Source organism: Berghia stephanieae, chromosome 7, assembly GCF_034508935.2.
Source record: "Berghia stephanieae isolate SIO BIC M18660-M18661 chromosome 7, UCSD_Bste_1.3, whole genome shotgun sequence".
Taxonomy (NCBI): Eukaryota; Metazoa; Mollusca; class Gastropoda; order Nudibranchia; family Aeolidiidae; genus Berghia; species Berghia stephanieae.
The window spans coordinates 53,728,999-53,754,690 of record NC_088366.1 but is presented as its reverse complement, the minus strand read 5'-3'; the positions used below and the strand labels follow the sequence as shown (position 1 = coordinate 53,754,690).

At 35.9% G+C, this 25,692-nt stretch overlaps 1 protein-coding gene across 1 annotated transcript in view; it reads right to left on the bottom strand.

Moving 5' to 3' along the window:
* Positions 1-19,135: 19,135 nt before the first annotated feature.
* The window catches only part of LOC144977495 (endonuclease/exonuclease/phosphatase family domain-containing protein 1-like), a 23,844-nt gene continuing 17,287 nt past the window's right edge, over positions 19,136-25,692 (bottom strand). The window contains exons 6-9 of the mRNA XM_078922790.1: positions 23,465-23,603; positions 22,514-22,567; positions 21,927-22,067; positions 19,136-20,431 (exon numbers count right to left, since the gene is read on the bottom strand). Of these exons, the coding sequence (XP_078778916.1) occupies positions 20,259-20,431; positions 21,927-22,067; positions 22,514-22,567; positions 23,465-23,603 (507 nt within the window). The 3' untranslated portion in view covers positions 19,136-20,258. The remainder of the gene's footprint in view (positions 20,432-21,926; positions 22,068-22,513; positions 22,568-23,464; positions 23,604-25,692) is intronic.

The following is a 25,692-nucleotide window of genomic DNA, read 5'->3' as shown; positions in this document are numbered from 1 at the left end:
ATCACCTCTCAAACGCCGATAGACCATACTTGGCAGTCCTACTCTTTTCAGGCGCTGTTCATAACTCAAGTCCTTGAGTCCACCAACGACCTTTGTTGCTCGCCTAAGCACACTCTCTATAAGCTTCTTATCCTTTTCAAGATAAGGTGCCCATACACAGTTTCCGAACTCCAAATGTGGTCGGATCAAAGCTGCAATAGTGCCACAGTCAAGATAGTCAAAAGATCTCCTTATCAGTCCATGCAGTCTGTTAGCTTTGTTGACCTGCCTTTCCAAATGCTGTAAAAACTTGAGCTCTGGGTCCATATGAACTCCAGATCTTTCTCCAATGTTGTCTCTTGTAAATTAATTATCTCCTCACTCCCATGTTTTCTCATTTTGTAGGTTGCTTTCTGGTTTTTGTTGCCTAAATGGTGCACTTTGCATTTGTCGGCATTAAACTTTAGCTGCCAAGTATCAGCCCAATCGACCAAACTATCAAGATCACCCTGAAGTCTCTTTATATCAAACTCACTGTCAGCCTCACCATACACTTTCGTATCATCTTCATACATAGAACACAAGCCTGATACAGTCTCTGGTAAATCATTGATGAATGCTACGAAAAATGATGGTCCAAGCACACTGCCTTGTGGCACCCCACTCCTTACACACACCCAATCAGACAACTGTCCGTTAACACAAACTCGTTGACGTCTGCCCGTAAGAAAATTAACAATCCATGCAAGTACTTCACCTTGAATCCCAAGTGCCCTCAGTTTGACCTTTAGGCGCTCATGCGGGACAGAGTCAAATGCCTTTGAAAAATCTAGGTAAATGGCGTCTACGGAAGACCCACTGTCTAATAGAGATGCCCAGTCTTCTAGGGTAGCTAACAAGTTGGTTACACATGAACGCCCAGACACAAAGCCATGTTGACAACCTGATAACAGTTCATTTGAGGTCAGATGGTCAATCAGACTGTCTCTAACAATTCCTTCCATAACTTTGCATATCACACTTGTAAGGCTGACAGGCCGATAATTTCCTGGTGAACTCTTTTCTCCTTTCTTAAACAGGGGTGTGACCTGCGCTTCTTTCCAGTCTGAAGGAAGAACACCTTCCCTCAATAATTTCTCAAACACGAGAGCCAGAGGGCCAGCAAGCTGAACAGCTAGTTCCTTTAGTACCCTAGGGTGGAAACCATCCGGACCTGGCGACTTGTTTGGATTCAAGGAAAGAAGTCGCTTTCGAACATCTTCACTGTCTAAAGCTATACTCTCTAGTTTAGTGCTAGTGTCTTTCATCTCACATTCTGGTACATCACTAAGGTCCTCATTTGTGAAAACACTACTAAAAAAGGAGTTTAGCACGTTTGCCTTTCCTTTATCAGATGACACTTTTCTTTCTCCATCCTTTAAGTCAGCCACTCCCTCTTGTGTTCTAGTTTTTGTCCTGGCGTAAGCAAAAAACGCCTTAGGGTTTTTCTTTGCGTTCTGAGCAATATTCTTTTCCAAGTTCCTAACTGCGGACTTACAAGCACTTTTAGCCTGGTTCCTAGCACTAGTGTATAGCAGGACTCCTTGCCATCTCTTGACTGCATATACTTTTGATAAGCGTGCTTCTTTTTCTGAATTTTAGCAGTCACATCACTGTTCATCCACTGTGGTCTGGACCTAGCAACACCAATCTTCACCTTAGGCACGCAAACCTCAATAACAGACATAACCTCCTTCTTGACTGTATTCCAAGCAACTGTTACGTCCATGTCTCTAATTTTGTCAGAAATGTTAAGAGATTGCACAGAGTCCCTAAGCATGTTATAGTCACCTTTTGTATAATTGAAACGATTCCCAAGCTGCGCCTTCCTCTCAAGCCAAACAGTAAAGTCTGATGATGGCTTTTGCCTAATGGTGCACTATGTCTAACTGTCTCAATCATGTCTTGCTCACTGGTGAATACTAAGTCAAGAACATTTATTGGGGTCTGTTCATTTGGAAAATGTGTCGGCTTTTTCACATGCTGAACAAGAAAGCTGTCCCTAACCGCTTCCATAAACTTTGACGATGGATGATCACAGTCTTTGGGAGAAATGTCATCAACCCATTTCAGTGCTGGATGGTTGAAGTCGCCAACTACCAAGACATGAGACCTGCCCACTGACAATTTGACTAAAAGCTCATTTACTAGAACATCATTTTCTTTTGAACTACTGGGAGACCTATACACTGTGCCCACTAAAAGGCTATCTTTTGACTTGAGAGAAATCTCACACCACACTGACTCTTGTGCTGTTTGATTCTTGCTATCCAGCTTCACAGTTATGTTATAGCCTGACACTGAAATCCAAAAGGACTGGCAGTTTGACGTCATTATTTGATTTTTGCACCGTCTAGTGAGTTGTCGTTAGTAGAGCCCATGGAAACAAGTTATTTCATTGGTTGAACTATTGAATAAAACTCACGATTTGTTTTCTTTTATGGCAAAAGACTGGCATTTTGACGTCATTTTTTGGTCAGTATAAGGCCATAACTTTACGAAGACCACGGTTCTCGGCTCAGGCTTTTTTTTATGTAAACGATGGCTTCGATTGGCAACAAACAGTTCCATGGATATTATAGATAGTACGCGCTTGGCTTAGAAGCTCTCAACATTGCCATCCGGAAGTATAACAGACCAACACACAAAACTGTGTGTAATCATGAACTTTTATAGTCTGGTTAATACAGTTTAGTGAGAATTACTCATAAACGCGGATGGCAAAAAACAATAACAAAGGCCAGAGTGACGTCATCTTCGTTCTATCTATAAAGCCACTTAGAAGAGTTAAGTGCCGCTATGTGGTCTTGTGTTATGACCCCCCCCCCCCATTCGGATCGGAAGGTCCAAGGTTCAAGTCCCGCGCTGAGCGGCGCATAGTTGAGACCTTGGGAACAGGCTCTTTACTCACATTCTCTCATCGTGCCCAGGTGTAAAACGAGCACCCGGCCGTTAACAGCGTTGTCTCTGTCTATGTCGTAAAATAAATTGTAATATCGCCAAACAGGTTCCATGTCTCTCCTATATGTTAAAATTTGCTGTTGTATAGGGTACCCTTGTAAAGCGCTTTGATCGAATATTTAGTGGGTTATATTGCGCTATATAAATTTTCGTTAATTTATAGGGCTTGAGGGTAGCCATCGTAAAGTTATAGCCGGACACTGACCAAAAAATGACGTCAAAATGCCAGTCTTTTGTCACAAAAGAAAACAAATCGTGAGTTGTATTCAATAGTTCAACCAATGAAATAACTTGTTTCCTTGAGCTCTACTAACGACAACTCACTCGACGCTACACAAACCTAAAAAATGACGTCAAACTGCCAGTCCTAAAGGGTTCTTGTGTCAGGCCGTAGCCATCGTTTTGTTATAGCAGGCTGAAATCCAAAAGGACTGGCAGTTTGACGTCATTATTTGTTTTTTGCACCGCTTAGTGATTGTAGTTAGTAGAGCTCATGGAAACAAGTTATTTCATTGGTTGAACTATTGAATACAACTCACGATTTGTTTTCTTTTGTGGCAAAAGACTTGCATTTTGACGTCATTTTTTGGTCAGTATCAGGCTATAACTTTACGAAGGCCACGGTTCTCGTGTCAGGTTATAGATAGTATGCGCTTGGCTAAGAAGCTCATAACATTGCCATCCGGAAGTATAACGGACCAACACACAAAACTGTGTGTATCCATGAACATTGATAGTCTGGTTAATACAGTTCAGTGAGCATTACTCATAAACGCGGTTGGCAAAAAACAATAACAAAGACCTGAGTGACGTCATCTTCGAACTATCTATATGTTAACGAGGGCCACGGTTTGAGGCGCTTGCGGCACTAATTGGTCATTTTAAGCGCCCGAATAAAAGGAAGGAGATGGGATATTAAAAAAAAAAACACACAAACAAAAACAAAAACAAAACTAGATTTACAATCAAAGCATCCGAGAAATGGCAAGACAAAGGGGACGGGACAAAAAAGAGAACAGAGGAAGATTCCAAGAGCAAACTATCAATGTACCTTGTTTGAGATCGCCTGAGTCCCATCCAGACACAAACACAGGATCCACTTGTGCGGCTATATGGTCTAGTGGTATGACACTCGCTTTCGGATCGGTAGGTCCTGGGTTCGAGCTCGCGCTCGGCGCATAGCTGAGTCCTTGGAAAAGGCTCTTTACTCACTTTCTCTCACCGTGCTCAGGTGTAAAATGAGTACCTGGCCGTTAACAGCGTTGTCTTTGTCCGAAAAATTGTAATATCCCTAACAGGCGGCATGTCCCGTCCAACATGTTAAATGTTGCTGTTGACCAGGGACCCCTTGTAAAGCGATTTGAGCACATTTAGTGGATATTGCGCGATATAAAGCTCTTTTTTAATATATATATATATATATATATATATATATATATATATATATATATATATATATATATATATATATAAAGATAGATATATTAATACACAAATGACTGACACGTTTGGACAAATCAAATCAACTGTGATAAAAACTGCATTGAATGTGCTTTTATTTAAGATAAATATTATATAAATATAAGAGTATATAATGAACAAATCCATTACATACTAAGTAATAAATGCTCTTGAAGCACATTGTAATTTTGTGCGTAAATTATCATCAAAATAAAGGGTTTGAGTTTGAGTTCTGGGATTCTCAAAACATTACGATTTCTATAACATAAGGAGAGCAGAAATATAGAGTATGAAGAAGTGCCAAATGAAACCCAAACATTTTTTTTTTTAAATATCACGGTGTCGGAGAGACAAACTCGGGATTCGATTGTAACGGCACCCTCCGCCTGGCTGAAAAAGAGAGAGAGAGAGAGAGAGAGAGAGAGAGAGAGAGAGAGAGAGGGGGGGGGAAGAGCAGTTGCAATAACCACTGGGCAATCTAGTCGTAGCGGATGGCTCAATGGCCAGTGCTCTCTCTCTCTCTCTCTCTCTCTCTCTCTCTCTCTCTCTCTCTCTCTCTCAGCCTGTCGGATGATGCCGTGTCATGATCCGAGTTTCGTCTCTCCGACAAAGTGATATTTTTTATTCTCTCTTTTCATATCCGGATATTCTCCATGCCCAATATTTCTCGTCATTATTGATATTATATTGTTATAAATAAGTTCTCGCTCCACACTTTCTATGAACACGAAAGGCAGCACTTTAGCGTTAATATCTGCTTGTCTGTTTATCGTGTTGGGCTCAAAAACAGTGTTCAAATCCCAAAACCTAATAGGATTCAATAGTCTGATGTCACGTCCGCCCAGCAACCAGCAAGCTGCTCGTTGCTGGGCGGACGTAACATCAGACTATTGAAATTTATTATAATTACGTCACCAATCTAGGCAGTGAATTAGGTGGCAAACGAATTCACTCGATAATAGTATCCTACACGTATATTCAATATGATAGAATCTTAAAAGGGGTGAAATTTCACTTTGATTTTAGCAAAAGTAAGAAACAAAAATCCTAATTGAAGGCAGTTGCAACAATCTTGGATAATGCTTAGCGTCTAGCAAAGTCAACGAAAGTAAAAAAGTAAAGTTAAAAAATGTCAACAAATGTAGTACAGTAATATGAGGGGTTACTTGGACTTCCAACATTACAAAATATTGTTAGATTTTGCGAATAAAAAAAAAACAAAAAAATTCTGGTGACTAATCCTTTGTCGGGAAAGTGGCCCAAAATATCCCCAGATACGGGAAAGTGGCCCAAAATAACCCCAGATACGGGAAAGTGGCCCAAAATAACCCCAGCTACGGGAAAGTGGCCCAAAATAACCCCAGCTACGGGAAAGTGGCCCAAAATATCCCCAGATACGGGAAAGTGGCCCAAAATATCCCCAGATACGGGAAAGTGGCCCAAAATAACCCCAGCTATGGGAAAGTGGCCCAAAATATCCCCAGATACGGGAAAGTGGCCCAAAATAACCCCAGATACGGTAAGTGTAATTATAAGGAAAAATATATCATCTCCCAAAACTATAACTATACATTCCGACTGTTTGCCTCCCAGTCAAAGACCCCGGCCAGGGTCAGGACAAAACTATGTAAGCTCATTCCGTGACAAAGACAGAAAGCAATTGGAAAAACAGATACAGGGGGATAAGCTGGCTGAGAAAACCCCCGAAAGATGCGCAAATTTCATAAACTGAGTTATGCATGCAGTGGTTTAGACCACATCTTTCTGATCATTTACCATTTTAAATTTTCTTCCTATGTCTATTAGAACCCAAGTTATGAGTTTGTTTTGTTTTTGTTTTTAAGGGTTTTACGGCGCTTGCAACATATTAAGGTCATATCAGCGCTAGTAAAAAGGAAGAAAATGGGATAGCAAAAAGTTCTAGAATTACGTTTAAAGCACCCGAGAAAAGGTAAGACAAAGGGGAATAGGTTCAAATAGGGAACAGATGTAGATTCCAAGAGCACACCGTCAAAGTACTTAGTTTGAGATCACCCAAAAGTCTCATCCACACACAAGCACAGGTCCGGTCCCAACCAAAAGGAACACACTCAAACGTTTACAAATCATATAATATAATATGTAAACTAAACATAATACAGTGCATAACAGATTTACAAGGAAAAAAATATCATCTCACAAAACTATAACTGTACATTCGACTGTTTCCCTCCCAGCCAAGGAACTCTGGCAAGGATCAGGACAAAACCTAAGTAATCTCATTCCAAGACAATGACAGGAAACAATTGGAAAACGGTTATGGGGGGATAGAAGACACAGCATGTACCTCCCTGCCCACTATGGGAGGTCAGGATCCCCACCCAGAAGTTATGAGTTGTTTTTTTCTGAATAAAAATTGTTGATTTGGGAAACGCTTTATCTTCGATTTCGGCTCATATCTTCCCGGGTTTACTCAGCCAGCCTCACAAATAGCAAGATAAACTTTAAATAAAAGGAAAAAAAAAGTCATGAATTGAACTGAGTTGGATAACAAGGACAATGAAGATATTATAACTACAAATACGACTTCAATTTAACCATTGTTATTATTTTCCATTTCTTTTATAATTGTTGAAAAACATCAAAAGAGGTCTTTCCGTAAAGTTTTATTATGATTGAAAACCTGAGATAACGAATATAACACCCAAAATCTTGGCTTTATAACTAAGATTAACTATGTATATTCCAGCCGCAAAGTTTTGATTTGTTCTCCTGTGAAATCACCGATACTATCGGCCCGTAGTTAAGACTTTTGTGCAGCCACCCCTCGATTGTTTGTTTGTTTGTTTTTAAGGGTTTTACGGCGCTTGCAACACATTAAGGTCGTATCAGCGCCAGTAAAAAGGAAGAAAATAGGATAGTAAAAAGTTCTGGAATTACAATTAAAGCACCAAAGAAAAGGTAAGACAAAGGAGAATTGGTTCAAATAGGAAACATATGTAGATTCCAAGAGCTCATATCAAAGTACTTAATTTGAGATCACCTAAAAGTCTCATCCAGACACAAGCACAGGTCCCAACTAAGAGGAATACACTCAAATGTTTTCAAATCATATATGTTTGTTTGTTTTGTTGTCTTTAATGGTTTTACGGCGCTTGCAACACATTAAGGTTATATCAGCGCCAGTAAAAAGGAAGAAAATTGGATAGTTAAAAGTTATAGAATTACAATCAAAGCACCCAAGAGAAAGTAAGACAAAGGGGAATGGGAACAAACAGGGATCATATGTAGATTACAAGAGCATACCATCAAAGTACTTAGTTTGAGATCACCTCTAAGTCTCATCCTGACACAAGCACAAAATCCAACAAAGAGGAATACACTCAAATGCTAACATTATACATTAAAAATAACAAATATAATAATACATAACAGAGAGATGATTTACAAGGAAAAAATATCATCTCCCAAAACAATAACTATGCATTTGACTGTTTCGCTCCCAGCTAGGACTCAGACGAGGGCCAGGAAAAAAAAACAAGTAATCTCATTCCAAGACAAAGACAGAAAGCATGTTGGATAACAGATATAAGGGGATAGAAGACACAATATGTACCTCCCTGCCCACAATGGGAGGTCAGGATCCCCACCCACTGACTTTGCTTCATTACTGAATAAACTGTTTGGGTCCATTATGAAAGAAGTTTTTAACATTTTACATTAAGTAAAACTTTTAAACTTTTTTTTTAAAATTCCGTTGAGTGTGAACATATGCAATCATCATTTCATGAGAGAAGAAAATAGAATAAATTAATGAATTATATGTAAATTTACACAATTATATAAATATTGCTTTTGACAAATAAATGCTCTATAGAGTAATTTCCTGTTGGTGTAGTAACGAATAAACAAACAAAATAATATGATTTACATTGTATGATTTACCACACTGATAATGAATGAAACGTGATATAAGGTACAACATCTATATAGACATGATTTTATCTATATTATATCACGAAATTTAACATATTTAATTATACGAAATTATTTGTATATCGCTCAATTTGATAAATTTAATTATGTGACACACACACAAACACACACACACACACACACACACACACACACACGCATGATGCACGCGTTCACACCTACACCAAACTCTCTCTCTCTCTCTCTCTCTCTCTCTCTCTCTCTCTCTCTCTCTCTCTCTCTCTCTCTCTCTCTCTCTCCCTCCTCACTCCCTTTCTTTTTTTCAGAAAAAAAAATTATAATAATCATACAATAGATATATTCTTTTTATAAAAATATTGCACCAAAAAATGATATAAATAGCTATATAAATAAATAATTTAAAATTATGAAACTGAGTATTATTTCAACGCTGGAAAATAATATCCCATATAAATCTAATCTGAAGGTAACACAAAAAAAATTGTTCAATTATCATTTTTAATAAAAACGAAATTATGGGCCTAGTTTAACAATGTTGTAATGGACAATATTTAGCGCCATTTTTTTTAAATTTTAGATTTCCATTACAACAATGAGCCCATAATAAATTGGGTTATCAGACCTGAAAATAAGTGCACATCGAATGTAAAATCTATGGGGCAGTAATTAACAGCAAACCATCTGCAAGTTCAAAAAGAAATTATAAAAAACAATATTAGAAAAACTTAAGGCATTTGAAGTTTGTAGTTTAGTGTCATTTTGACAATTAAGTCTTTTTTTTTTTAAAGGGGGTAAAGACAGGAGAGTCAAATACTAACGAAAGAGTGAAAATGGAGAGGCTTCGTATGGGGTTCTTATCTGTTTTGTTCCCATAAGAAGCCTCTCCATTTTCACTCTTTCGTTAGTATTTTATGATCACCGGCTTCAGGCAGCACCTACCGTTTTCTAGACAGGAGAGTTGTGATGTGATGCGAGTTTCTTTGGACTTTTCCCCAGAACCATTCAGAGCTGCCTACTTGAAAATTTTAAAATACGTAATTTTCAAGGGCAAAAAGATATGAAAATCTCACTATAAACAGCCTTACAAACCAATAATTTGTCGTCACCATGATCCACAAATGCTTCAAAGTCTTGAATATAGGATCTTAGGAACTAAATTTTCCTTTTCAACAAGATTTATTGAGTCAAAGAGGCGAATACAGCTCTGTAGCTGGAGCCAAAAATTCGTAATTCTACAAATTTTTCGTAGTAATAGACGGTTTGCATTACGAACCAGAAATCCCCGATATTGAAAATGCACAAACATCCAACAGACCCCTTGTCGCGATTCAGAGTGAAGACATTATATCTGTTTTGAGCGAAGACATGATATCTGTTTTATGTTCATGTTTGTCACAAAAGATTTGTGAAACTTTGTGGTGATAGGTCCATTTGAGCCTTTTGGAAATAATATACGGCCTGAAGACCTTAAGAGACTTACAGCAGTCCGTCAGAGCCATTCGGCCCATGGAGCCGGAGTTTATCCCGGTTTCTATAGCGTGAAACGGACAATAGCAATTGCTTGCTATCCTATTGCAATGTACTTTCCGCCAAATCTAACAGACTCAGCTACCCATTCACTGCTGGGTGGGCAGTGGGTGGGGGAATCAGAAGAAAAAAAATATTGACTGCATCCTGGATCTATCTCAGTCCCTTTGAGTATGAAGCGAGTGCTCTGCCAACTGAGCTATCGGGACCCCTCCCCCCCCCCCCCCCCCCCCCCGATTCAGCGTGAAGAAGACATTATATTTATTTTATGTTAATGTTTGTCACGACGGAGTTGTGAAACTTTGTGGTGATGGGTCCATTTGGGCCTTTTGCAAATATACAACCTGAAGACCTTAAGACTTACAAGCACCAAAAAAAAACAAAAAACAATGAGTTTGAGCAAACTCGTTAAATAGGGAAAAAAAACCCAACTATTTGTGAGTAAAATGGGACCATTTCAAAACCCCATCCAAAAGCAAATGAACAATTGTTTAAAAATACATTGCAGGAAGCGTGGATAATGCCAAAGAAAAAATAAAATTCCAAAGAGAAGCAGAAAAGAAACTTTTTACATTAATATGTTAAGATTTGATTTTCTAAAAAAAAAAAGTATGATCTATGACAAAAATGCAATCAATCTTAAAAAACAAAACAAAAAAAAAAAGCATACAAAAACGTGCCGCAAATTAGGCTTGTATCGGTATGAAGAAGAAAATGTAAAAAAAAAACCCAAACAACTCTAGCACATAACAGCAAGTTTTGAACAAATAGATAAGTCTACACAAAAATGTGACTTTAAAAAAAAATATATGTGAGACTAGGTGGGACTAGATGAATCATGGCGTGCAAATAAATTATAACATGGAAGATGCCAGTCGGAAGTGTCCCTAATAAATAATAATATGTGCTAGGTAAATTTTGATTGATTCTTTCAATGCTAAATCACAAAACAGTGAGTTTTTAAATTAAATGTCAACGATTTGTACTTTGGTGAAACACAAGCGACTGGTATGCTTCGTGTTGTGATCTCGGGAACAGACAATAATCTACAGGTGCCTAAATGAGTCGACAAAAAATGTATAGTGAAATAAAGGGAGTAAAAAATGACTCTTATAAAAGATACAAAGCAAAGTAAACGACGTTTCGGGCTTTGGCCTTCTTCAGGTAAAAATACCTGTAACAATATGAAGAAGAAAAAAATGAAAAAACTTTAGCACATAACAGCAAGTTTTGAACAATAGAGATAACTAGATTTTAACATTTATTTAACGGAACAAACAATACGTATTGCAAATGCATTGAAGCACATGTGATATAAATTACTCCACCGAAGAATAAATCTGTAAAATAGATGCATTGATTTGATATATCTAAAGGGAGACATGGATTGTATGATATGAGAACAACGAAAAAAACAAAAACAAAAATGCAAAATTTTATACACTTTGAAATCAACAAATTATAATATATAATTTATCATCTTTTATAACAGGTTTTTACAATTATTAAAATATTAATAAAATCTTGAACGTTTTGAAAATTCCAGGGGACTAGAATCATATGATTAAATGTTATCAGACGATCGCACCGTTGAAGATCATGAGAATACAATATAAAATCAAATATCTGATTAAAGTAACAAAATATGTCGGGATGATTTCAATGCTAAAAATGTATAATTTCTATGACCAAAAATATAAAACTCTATAAAAATATAAAACTAATTCATCTTATTGTTTTTGCTTGTTTTTAAGGGTTTTACAGCACTAGCAACACATTAAGGTCATATCAGCGCCAGTAAAAAAGAGAAAAATGGGATTTTTAGACTATTTTATAGCCTCAAAACGGTATAGATGGAACGTCACTCAAACTTTTTGTTATTATTTTTAGACAGCCTGATATCTGATTAGTTTTCACTAGATTATATCAATCATCATATAAACATGAAAGTTTACACACAGTTTTGTGTATTGGTATATTTAATATTTCACTGGCAGATGTTGTCAGTATTTTACCTAAATGCATACCATCAATTACGACAAAAGTGGATCAAATGCCAAAAACTTAGTTTTAAGTAAAAATGACCATAAAAATAAATATAAGACTCTAGCTACCTGTACTGTCTTCAATTAGACATATTATCTAAAATGAATTCGTTTTATATTTTTTTATTAAAGTTTTATATTTTAGATCATAAAATTATAAATTTTTAGCATAGAAATCACCCCCCAACATAACACTGTTTTGAGGAGGTGGGTGACAAATGTGAATTCAAGAATAGCATTTGAATTTGAATAAAATATTGAGCAATGCCACACAAAGTGGGTTTGATTGAATCGCGAGTCAAAACTATCTGTTGTATAATGGAAGTGGAATGGGCTGGATGAACTGGTCATCATGGCACCACACCTAAACGATTTCAAGGCCCCAACTGACATGGGCCCACGCCCAATGAGGACGCCACTGAAATACAACCAGACCATTGGTGTCTTCAGCGCCAACCATACAGATGAAGAAGGGAGACTGTAATATTTTATTTTTTTTAAAACTTGGATTTAACCAGTTAACTCTCGTAATTTGAAAAAAAAAAACAAAAAAAAAACAAAAAAACAAGTATTTAAAAATTTGGCCAGAAAGCTTGTCCTCTTTCAAATATTATAGACTGATTCAAATGACCCTCATCTTGGCAGAAACTCTCAAACCTGGGACTTAATGAAGACCTCATGGGGTCCCAAGTTTGAGAGTTTTTGCCAAGATAGAGGGTCATTTGAATCGAAGGCAGGACGACTTTTCTGGCCAAATATTTATTTAAATACGTGTCTTTCCAGAGTACGGCAGTTAACTGGTTCATAGATAAATCCATTACAATCGCATTTGTATAGGTCTTAAAGTTTTCCACACATGGTTTTGATTTTTTTTTGGTTTAAATTGACCTTTTATATAGCGCAATATCCACTAAACATACTCAAAGCACTTGTCCCTGAACAACAGCAACATTCAACATGTAGGACGGGACATGACGCCTGACTGTTAGGCGATATTACAATTTTTCGGACAGAAACAACGCTGTTAACGGCCAGGTACTCATTTTGCACCTGAGCACGGTGAGAGAATGTGAGTAAAGAGCCTTCTCCGAGGGCTCAACTATGTGCCGAGCGAGGCTCGAACCCAGGACCTTCCGATCCGAAAGTGAGTGTCATACCACTAGACCACATAGCCGCACTTTTTCTCTTCCTATCTATTTCATACTTTTTGAGAAGAGTAATTGAGATCAATTTTAATGGACAGTAAATATTATGAGTGATATCTTGTGCTGTAAATGGAACTTAAATATCTAAAAAATCGCAGACAGAAATTTTCCAATGGTCGTTAAGATTTTTCCCTCATTTTTCTAATTTTTAAGATGATCACATGGTTTGACATTAAGATGACCACAATTGATATTAAAATCATGTTTAAAAAAAAAAAAAATCTTTGTTTTACTTTTCGATCAATCTATCTTCGTTGTGTCCTGTATTAACCACAATACTGTGTCAGTCTTAACAATCTCTTCAAAATATAAATATATGTAGCGTGCCATACAAATCACATAGTATAAACCTACAGTATAAACAAAAGTGTAATTTTTGTAACATTTATCCATCATCCTTAGATACTGAATAAAATAATAAAAAACTTTGTTTAACTAATCTTAAAAATAAAAAACTATTTAAACAAAAACTCGTGATTTTTACCTTGACTATTTTTGGCTCCACATGTTTTGTTTGTTTTGTTTTTAAGGGTTTTACGGCGCTTGCAACACATTAAGGTCATATAAGCGCCAGTAAAAAGGAAGAAAATGGGATAGTAAAAAGTTCTAGAATTACAATTAAAGCACAAAAGAAAAGGTGAGACAAAGGGGATTTGGTTCAAATAGGAAACAGATGTAGATTCCAAGAGCACACTATCAAAATACTTAGTTTGAGATCACCTAAAAGTCTCATCCAGACACGAGCACAGGTCCCAACTAAGAGGAATACACTCAAATGTTTATAAATCATATTGGCTCCACATAACAAAGATATGAGTTGAATACATTACAGAGAGTTTATATCAAAAGAAAAAACAAATTGAATGGCAACATGAAATCAGCCATTATCTTATAATCAACTGGGCCTTTCTTTATCGAAACCTACCCTGGACCCACCCTCTCCTTGCTCTTTCTTCCTGACTCCCAAATATTTGGGTGAGACAGATCTGCGATCATATGGTAAAAAGGACGTGTAAGCACCAACGTAAACAAAAATGAGTTATTTATATTACGAGAATACCCGTTTCATTACGAGAATACCCGTTTCATTACGAGAATACCCGTTTCATTACGAGAATACCCGTTTCATTATGAGAATATCCATTTCACAGGACACAATACTATCTGGGTTATATATTATGTGCAATATAACACTATGTTTCATTACGAGAATACCCATTTCACAGGGTACAATACTATCTGGGTTATATATTATGTGCAATATAACACTATCAGAAATACAAAATTTTGAAATTGATACATTAAAACAAATCCCTTAAATTTCTAACCAATTTCCGACCATCACTGAAAACTAACCCCGTGGCACTTGCGTCCTTTTATCATAATGTGGCAGAGATGGTAGAACATCAATGAAACTAAAATTAAAATGAAATTTATTTTTTGTTTGTAGTTTAAGTTTTAGTTTCAATTTCACGAAAACGAAGGATGAGCATCGGAGAGAGTAGAAAAATTACTGATCAGACAGGAGTCCTTAAACTTGTTCTCCTTCCCGTGAAATCTAACGAGTGGGGAGTTTGTGTGATTTTAGTTTTTAAGGGTTTTACAACACTTGCAACACATTTCAGTGCCAGCAAAAAGAACAGAAAATGGGATAGTAAAAAAAGTGTAGGTTTATTAAAGAAACCAGAATAAGTAAGAGTAAGACAAAGGGGACTAAGTTCAAATAGAGAGGAGATGTAGATTTCAAGAGCACACTATCCGTGTACTTAGTTTGAGATCACCATAAACTCTCATTCATACACAAGCACAGGATCTCACCAAGAGGAATACACTTACAAAACATGATATTCAAGTTTAAAAAAAAAATATTACAGAACATAACAGAGTGATTATTTATAATGAAAATAACATCATCTCCCAAAACTAACACCATACATTCTACTGTTTCCCTCTCAGCCAAGGACTCTGGCAAGAGCCAAGAGAAAACCAAGTAATCCCATTCCGAGACAAAGACAAAGAGCAACTCAGAAAACAGATATAGGGAGATAGAAGACACAGCAAGCTGCCACCTGCCCACCATGGGACCCCACCCAGATATGTGGGGAACCCCATAACACCCTGACTCATTGCCTCAAACTGATATAATGTCCTGGTAAACAAGTTGCCAAAATGTGAATTTTAAATTAAAATCTTAAACTTTGTTTTGATCATAATAATAATAATAATAATAATATTAATAATAATAATAATAATATAATAATAATAATAATAATAATAATAATAATAATAATAATAATAATGATGACGACGACGACGATGATGATGATGATTATAATCATAATAATAATAATAACAACGACAACAATGATAAAAGAGTTGAAATTTTCTCTCTAACGTATAGACAAAAACAAGGAGAGAAAAAAATGTGATCTCAAAAAATGTGCTGGCAATTTGAAAATCGTATACATTTATAAGGCCACAAATCAATAATGTTAGTTAATAATAGTGTACTTAGTTTGAGATCACCTACAAGTCTCATCCAGACACGAGCACAGGATCCAACTAAGAGGAACACACTCAAATGTTTACATTATTCATTCAAAACAACAAATACAATAATATATAACAAGAGATATGATTTCCAACGAAAAAAAATATCATCGCCCAAAACTAAAACTCTACATTTGACTGTTTCCCTCCTAGCCAAGGACTCTGTCCAGAGAAAGGACAAAACCCAAGTAATCTCATTCCAAGACAAAGAGAGAAAGCAAGTTGGAAAAAAGATACAGAGGGATAGAAGACACAGCAAGTGCCTCCCTGCCCACTGTGGAAGGTAAAGAAAGAACCTCACCCAGTCAATTCATCTTGACATGATACCCTTTTGAGATGGAGGGTCACAATTTAACAATCAATTATTCCTTCAAATTGAACAGAAAAGGAAAAATGCTTTTGGATAATCATGGACAAATGCATATTTTAGAGGGATATTTGTAATTTTTAAAAAACCCATTATATCTCACAGTGTTCACAAGTATAACTGGATTGGTTCTGTACAAGGTATGCTTATAAACGGGGGAAAATAGAGAGCGATGGGAATTTGGCCTTTGGATATGCAAATGTAAAGGTCTTAAAAAATCATATTTACTAATAATCATAACAAACAATAACAGCTGAAATGCATAAAAAAAATTATAATAAAATAGAAATGTGACTAGCCTGAATGAGTGTGTTAAACCCAATTCATCATATAACGGTCAATAATATTTTTTTTCTTTTTGATAACTGATTCAATTTACAGCCAACTTGTAATTTTTTATCAACCACTTCGACTAGACTTTACAAATCAGAGACTCACAAAAAAGGTATAAAATAAATAAATAAATAATTTTTTTTAAAATAAAACATTTCAATGGACATCATTCAGAAAAAGTGTGTGATGAAAAAGTGCCAGACAAAGCAAGAAAGAAAAATACAAGAACAAAAAAAACCGGACAAGCTCAATTTTTTTTTTTATATTGGCAATATCGGCAGTATTCATTTCCAGGTAAATCAAGGATTTGTTCTAAATGCGTGGCACGAGAAATATGAAATGAAAATTGTAATGATTTTGTTTCTCTTTTTGTAGTTGTAAGTCAATACATTATAAATCGTTGTGCGTGTATAATATAAATACAATTTCTGTATACGCTTCTTCAAACATAAAACTTAATCTTATTTGATACAGCAGCTTTTATTCAAATACACATTACTCCTTTCAACCCTTTTGCTACCATTGGGTCGATATTTCAGTCCGTGTGTTTTATTACCAAAATTATCACTAGGCCAATATTTTCGGCTATAAAACTAGATACACACACATAAACTACTGCACTGCCGAAAAATTGCCCAAATTCATTTCACTATTATTCATCAAAACTTTGTACTGATACTTTTTGATTGACTTGTTATTCGTGCAGCACATAGTAGTTGATCATTCTTTTCACGTTTTTTTACACTTGAAATGTAAAAGCAGTCCTTCAGAGCCATTGGGCCCATAGGAGCCAGAGTTTATCCCAGTTTCTAGATCATGAAACGGACAATAGCAATTGCTTGATATCCTTTGGATAGGATGCTAGTCTATCACAAAGTACTTTCTGCCAAATCTAACACTCTGCTACCCATTCACTGCTGGGTGGAGAGGGGAGTCAGAAAAAATCTCAACTCCACCCGGGATCATTCTTGGTCCCTTCGAGTGTGAAGTGAGTGCTCTATCAATTGAACCATTGGGACCTCCTCCTCCTCCTCCCCCCCCCCCTCCCTCTCCCCCCGCTCCCTTCCCATAAAATGAACCATCTGATTCTGGTGAGGAGGGCGAATATTATACTTCAGAAGTTAATATCAAATTAGATCCAGATCATAGTGGAGATGATTTCACATGTCCTTTCAGAAAATAAGTAAGAAGTGACTTTCAAAACTACTAAATCCCATTTTCATCATTCAAAGAAAACCGCAATTTTTTTTTTTCATTCATTTATTGACTTCATCAGGGAAAATACTGGTCTTATTTGCTTCATAAAACAATACCTCGACTGTTTTAAAACTCCAGATTTTCTCAGGTGATTCTATGGAGTCCAAAAGATTGCTTGAGATTGTTAACTCATTTCCTATCAGTATTCAGAAAAGTGAGTGGAGCAGGCACTTATGTTGGTAACAACAAGAGATGAAGTGAGTAGGAAAGTGCCAGAAGACAGTAGGGAATAAAAAATTTTTGCGGCGGTGATGAGGGTTTGAACCCGCGACCTTATTAGTAGAGTCATGCTCTCACCGGCCAGGCGGAGTTGTCGTACCAATAAGGTCGCGGGTTCACACCCCCATCACCGCCGCGAAAACTTTTTTATTCTCTTCTGTCTTCTGCCACTTTCCTACTCACTTCATCTCATGTTCCTATCAGTATGTGACTTAGGCGTAATGAATTGAAAGTTACCTACTCAAATGCACGATTCCTATATATATATGCTACAACTTATAATTTGGTCACCAAAGTCATTTCAAAGTAATATATACAACTGTATATTGTTGAATCACTCTAATCTGAAACTCAATCATCCGAATGTCTCCATTATTCGGACAGATTCCTGGGGACGGATTTTTTTCTTCTTTAGGGACTGATTCCACTATCTAGATGTCTCTGTAATCCGGACAAAAAGCTAGGGACGGAGGTGATTGGATTGGAAATGTGAGACATGACTGTATATGGCTAATACAGTACTAGGGGAAAAAAAACCCCCCAAAAAAACAACCTTGGCAGTCTTTACTATTTTAGTGTAATTTACTGTGCCAGTTTCAGCTCTGCAAGGCAAAAACTTGGTGGTAGCAAAAGGGTTAAAAAATTTTTAAAGGAAAAAGGAAAAAAAGAAGAAGAAAAAAAGAAAGGATGCAGTTATCTTGCTTTTTTTTTTCCCCCTTCTTTTTCCTTCTAATTTTAGAGTAATGTTTGGATATATCATTAAGGACATTAAGGGTATTGCCATCATCATCATCATCATCATCATCATCATCATTTCTTATGAATAATAGTTTTGTTTGACTGACTAGTATTGCATAAATATAAAACGAATTTGAAGAAAAAAGGATTTTAAAAAAAAGAATTAAGATAAAATAAAAGATTGAATTATAATGACAATAAGATACGAGAACTAACTAATAATCAATAAACATCTGATTGAGAATAACATTTTCTAGATTCGTCAACGTTGTTGTTTACTCCAATAAATTCAAACTTTCTCAAACACACAAAGTGTTATAGAATTACTTTTTTTTTTTTATCATTGACCTTAAAACTTGGCATCTTTACTGTTTACTTCAAAATATTAAATCTTTATGAAACACACAACGTGGTATTGGATAATTTTAATAAACATTTTCAATGGCCTTAAAACTCGGCATCCTTTTTGTTAACATCAATGAATTCAAAGTTTCTGAAACACACAAGGTGGTATAGAATTTATTTTTTTTTTTTTTTATCATTGACCTTAAAACTTGGCATCTTTACTATTTACTTCAAAAAATTAAATCTTTCTGAAACACACACAGTGGTATTGGAAAAATTTTTAAAAACATTTCAATGGCCTTAAAACTCGGCATCTTGACTGCTTACTTTAAAATATTAAATCTTTATGAAACACACAACGTCGTATTGGATAATTTTAAAAAACATTTTCAATGGCCTTAAAACTTGGCATCTTTATTGTTAATATCAATGACTTCAAACTTTCTGAAACACACAAAGTGGAATAGAATAACTTTTTTTTTTTTGTATCATTAACTTTAACCCTCTCCTTACCAACCATAGAGAAAATCGTCACATTAGTTACGATACAACCAACATCTTATTCAAATTCTCTTGTACATCATAAAATTTAAAGAAAATGAACAATGTGTTGTAGAGCATGTTTTACTAAAGAAATTATTTATCGCTAGAACTAACTGCTATTATGTTTGAGTGATAAAAATGTATTTTTGTGTTATTTGGATGTGAAGTTTTGGGGAAAATCCTGAAAATGGTGGTAAGGAGAGACTTAAAACTCGATGTCTTTCAAGAGAAGGCCTATTATAATATTTGGCAGAGCTGCCAAGTGTTATTAATCACAAATTTTGCAATGGCACAAGAAGTGATGCGACTTAGTTGGGGTATATGTCAGGAGTATTACACAAGGATGAGGTTGATAACAATGATGATGATGATGATGATGATGATGATGATGATGTTGATAACGATGATGATGATGATGATGATGATGACGACGACGACGATGATGTGTCAGTGCATGACATAATCAGTCGGAAGGTGAAAATTTTGGATTTGAATTGTTTTGCATTTTCTAAGAGAATATGCTCCTGCCCAGAACATTTTAATCTTTATTTGAAGTAAATCTGGTGATTTTTCATGAAGTTATGGTCAGATGTATGGGAAAGGTATCCAGCAACTCTTCTCGAATTTCATACTTTTCAACTTGACTAGCAGTAAAAAAATATTTAGAAATGAAGTTAATCTTTGATATTTCCCGAAGATCTTCAATCTGACCATATATATTGACCTGTACAGAAAGTGATGCATCTCTTCAGTTCAGACTTCAAAACAGGCCTCCTTGGCAAGAGTGACATCTCCATCTTTATCCATATCTATAGAAGCATACAGCGGCGTGAAAACTGGGCAGTGGTCACTAACCATCCCACCCCATGTCCAGCCATCTGGGATCCAAGGACTGGAGAGACCTGTGCGAATAACACCACTGTCACCTGCAATATAGATAGAACGAAGATGACGTCACTCAGGTCTTTGTTATTGTTTTTGCCACCCACTTTTATGAGTACTTCTCACTAAACTGTATGAACCAGACTATAAAAATTCATGGTTACACATAGTTTTGTGTGTTGGTCCGTTATATTTCCGGATGGCAATGTTGTGAGCTTCTTAGCCAAGCGCATACTATGTATAGCATTGTGTAAGAATTTTAAATCAATAAAAACATCTTTGCAAAGACCAGATTCACCACTGTGCCACTGTGTGGTAAGTGGTTGAGACCTTAATCTTTTTTATACTTAAATTTTTTTTTTATTAAATTGAGCTTTTATATAGTGCAATATCCACTAAACGTGCTCAAAGTGCTTTACAACGGGTCCCTGGCCAACAGCAACATTTAACATGTAGGACGGGACATGATGCCTTTTATGGGATTTTACATTAATTTTCGGACAGAGAAAAACTCTGTTAACAGCCAGGTATTCATTTTACACCTGAGTACGGTGAGAGAATGTGAGTAAAGAGCTGTCTCCAAAGACTACTATGCGCTGAGCGAGGCTTGAACCCAGGACCTTCCGATCCGAAAGCGAGTGTCATACCACTAGACCACATAGCCGCACCTGCAAGTAAAGGTTGAGTCTAACGATAAGGGTTGGAAAACTTTATAACAACGAGAAGGTTGGATGGAAAGAAAAAAAAGCACCCAGTGAGAAGCCACTAAAGATTTTGGGACGGTTTGACAAAATGGATGTGGACAGAAAGGAACAACAACAAGAACAACAAGTTGCAGAAGATGCCGGAAAGAGTGGACTGGACAGTCTTGATCACTGACGTAATGATGTTTGTTTTATGTGTTTTACGGCACTTGTAACACATTAAGGCCATATCAGCGCCAGTAAAAAGGAAGAAAATTGGAAAGTTAAGACATTCTTGATGTACAATTAAAAGGGCTTGAAGAAAAAGTAAGACAAAGGGGAATCGCTTCAAATAGGAAACAGATTTAGATTCCAAGAGCACACCATCAGTGTACTTCATTTGAGATCACCTAAAAGTCTCAACTAGATACCAGCACAGGTCCCCACTAAAAGGAATACACTCAAATGTTTACAAATCACAGGTTAAAATTTTTTTAAAATAACAGTACATAACAGAGAGGTGATTTACAAGGAAAAAAAATATCATCTCCCAAAACTTTAACTAAACATTCGACTGTTTCCCTCCCAGCCAAGGACTCTGGTCAGGGTCAGGACAAAACCAAGTAATCTCGTTCCAAGACAAAGACAGAAAGCAATTGGAAAACAGACACTGGGTGATAGAAGACACTATGCCTGCCCACTATGGGAGTTCAGGATCTCCCAGGACGCAATGATGCATGACACAACTTGAATGAATGAATGAATGAATGAATGAATGAATGAATGAATGAATGAATGAATGAATGAATGAATGAATGAATGGATGAATGAATGAATAGTACAAGCAACCATTCACCTGCAAGTAAAGATCGAGTCTGACGACTTAGCCATATGTTGTCGTAGTTCTCGCTCCCATTGATGTTACTTTGGCTGATGTTGGTGTAGGTGTTTGCTGGGATGGATGGCTGGTAGCCATTGTCTCGCAGGTCATCGAAAGCTGTCGGTTAATTTAAAGTGAATATTCATAAGCATCTATTGAATTGTCTATGAGCAAATTATACAAGTGTTGATTAATCTTTATTTTAGACATTATCTACTGGCTATTGAGTGTGCCAGTGCTGATGTAGATGATGAAGACAATGATGATAATGACGAGAATAATGGTGATTGTGATGATTGAGATGATGATGAAATTGATAATGATGATAATGATGATTATGATGATTGTAATTATTTTTTTGATGATGATTGTGATTATTAAGATGATGATGATGATGATGATGATGATGATGATGATGATAACAAAGATGATAAGGATGATGATGATGATGATGATGATGATGATGATGATGATGATGATGATGATGATGATGATGATGATGATGATGATGACCACAATGTAATAATGTTATATCTAATTTAAAAGGTTTCCATAAAACTCACCTTTGGAATTAGGGCCAAGATTAAAATCACCAAGAATTATTACATCATTTTCATCTGGAAGATGGAATAAAATATTGGAAATAACAAAAGCATGCCAGCCTCAATTGAGTTGAAAAAAACAAGTCGAACATTTGGGAAACATCGCCCAATGTAATGCCCATTTTTAGACAGCAAGAAAAGACCTAATTTCTAGGAAATGAAAACCCTATGTGCTATATATTAAATTAAAGGGGATTCCCCCTTCTTTTCAACTAAAATTTTTGCACACGAATTTTTTTAATGTGCTAGGTAAAAGAATGTTTGCGCATCATTGACCATAAAAGTTAGCTACTACTAAGGTCACCAGCTTGATGTCCCTAAAAACGTTGCTGCCAGTTTGTTTGTTTCATTTTTTTAAATATTTGGCACTTTCCCTAAAAAAAAATACCTTTATCATCTTTACCACATATATCCTACACAGAATGTCCACAATATCCTTAAAATCACCACATTTATATCTGAACCACCCAGCTCACACTTGAAAAAGGCTCGGCTTATTTTCTTTGACACCATCCAACTTATGGAATATAAAAACCTATACTTTGTTAGTTGAATGAGGTGAATATTGCTTTATTTATTTATCTTTTTTTAAAATATTATTGCCACGGAAATTTTAAAAAGATAAAGCTTGCGAGTATCTGTCAATGTCCGAGTCAGATATCATGAATTTTGTTTGTGAAATAAAGATTCATTTTGAAAAAATGATGTACAGTTTGTTTTTTATTTGATTTTATTTGGGATAAAATCTATTGATATCTCAATGAGACCAATTTGTTTGTTTGTTACACACACATTGAAAAAAAAAGTCATCAGCTTAGCATCTTTTTTTTCTCTCTTCTATTCAACTTCACATTTCAGGAAGTAGGAATGACAAAAACTGTTGATTTCATATTATCATAAACATCATCGTACCTTTTATTTTCTTGTGAATAGCTTCTACGACGTCACCCAGTTTGTCTGTTTCATTTTCTGTTCTTTTCTTGTCCTCATCAGCCAAACCAGTTGCCTTTAAATGAACACTCACAACCACACAATCAAAGGCATTGTTAATCTGTGAAATATTTCATACATTGAAATATATATTTAAAGTAGTAATATCTTACATCCACATATATATAGATATGAAATAGACATACAGCAGTAATATCTTACATCCACATATATATATAGATATGAAATAGACATACAGCAGTAATATCTTACATCCACATATATATAGATATGAAATAGACATACAGCAGTAATATCTTACATCCACATATATAGATATGAAATAGACATACAGCAGTAATATCTTACATCCACAAATGTATGCGTCCCTGAGATAATCAGTCACATGGTGAAAATTTTTTTTTTTTTTTTTTTTTTTTTTTTTTGCCTTTTTTGAAAGCCCACTGTCCCCTGAGCATTTTAATCTTTATTTGAAGCAAACCGGGTGATTTTTGTATGAGGTTATGGTCATATCCATGGGCTAGGGTGGGAAACCCTAATTTTGAGAAAATCGCTTCCAAAGTTGACAAGAATTGAAATTAAGTATAATAATTACCTTCATAAAAAAAATAAATTTAGGAGTAGAATTCAATTAAAATATCTCATCAATATGTAGAAAAAGGTTTGATTTAACGATTTTTGATGAGAACACATTTTCCATTAAAATTGACCTCTTGACTAAAATTGTCAATATCTCCGTTCGAAGCTTTTCATCATGCGACTGATTATCTCAAGGACGCCCACATATATATATATATATATGAAATAGACATACAGCAGTAATATCTTAATAGTCCTTCAGAGCCATTAGGCCCATGGAGCCGGAGTTTATCCCAATTGTAAAGCATTTTGAGCATGTTAAGTGGATATTACGCTATATATAAATGCTCAAGTTTTTGTTTTGTTTTTTGTTTACAAAAATTATCTCATGGATGCGCTTTGCTAAAAAAAATTTTTTAAAGCCAGAAATTTTTTATCTTAAAGACCATTGAAAAAATGTTGTGCAAAGTTTCTCTTCGTCAAATGGTATCACCCTTAAATCATAGAAAAGGATTTATATCCATCTAGTTCACCCTTAACTAACTATTGCCTTTAAACAATCAATGCTTTCATCTTTTTAAAAATCAACTCACCAATAACGAACACGCTTAGCCGAAAAATTTCAAAAAGCTGGTTTCTCAGCTTTAACCAGAAAGAATGTAAATGTTGCTGCTTGAAGCTCGAAGAAATAAATAACAATGTGAAATTGAGTGTAAGCTTCAATTTAATATACGAAAACAGATAAAATGACGTTTCGGGTTTCCCCTTTATCAACAAAACAGGGTAGTGTTTCATTCATCCTGTTTTGTTGATAAAGGGGAAACCCAAAACGTCCATTTTTATCTGTTTTCGTATATTAAATTGAAGCTTACATTCAGTTTCACATTGTTATTTATAACCAGAAAGAGGGACATCCCTGATTATCTGTTTATAGGGAGTAGGCAGCAGCAAGTCCTTCATCTATTACTTGTGCGGCTATGTGGTCTAGCGGGATGACACTCGCTTTTGGATTGGAAGGTCCCGGGTTCGAGCCTCGCTCAGCGCATAGGTTAAGCCCTTGGAAAAGACTCTTTACTCACATTCTCTGACCATACTCAAGTGTAAATTGAATACCTGGCCGTCAACAGCGGTGTCTCTGTCTAAAAAATTGTAATGTCGCCTATCAGGCGCCATGTCTCGTTCTACATGTTACGTGTTGCTGTTGGTCAGGGACCCTTTGTAAAGCGCTTTGAGTACATTTAGTGGATATTGTGCCAAATGAAAAGCTCTAGCTCTAGCCCTAGCTCTCATACGGTAGAGTCACGCTCTCACCGGCCAGGTGGAGTTGTCGTACCAATAAGGTTGCAGGTTCAAACCCCATCACCGCCACAAAAAATTTTTATTCTCTATTGTCTTCTGGCACTTTTCTACTCACTTCATCTCTTGTTGTTACCAACATAAGTGCCTGCTCCACTCACTTTTCTGAATTAAAAATTCACCCCGTATACCGGAGCATACTCAATGTCTCAATTGTTTCTATGTTATATGTTTGTGTTGAGAATATTGGCTATTAAGCTTAACTGCTGGCCAAGTAACTTTGCGATGGTTGTGTGTGTGTGTGTGTGTAACCG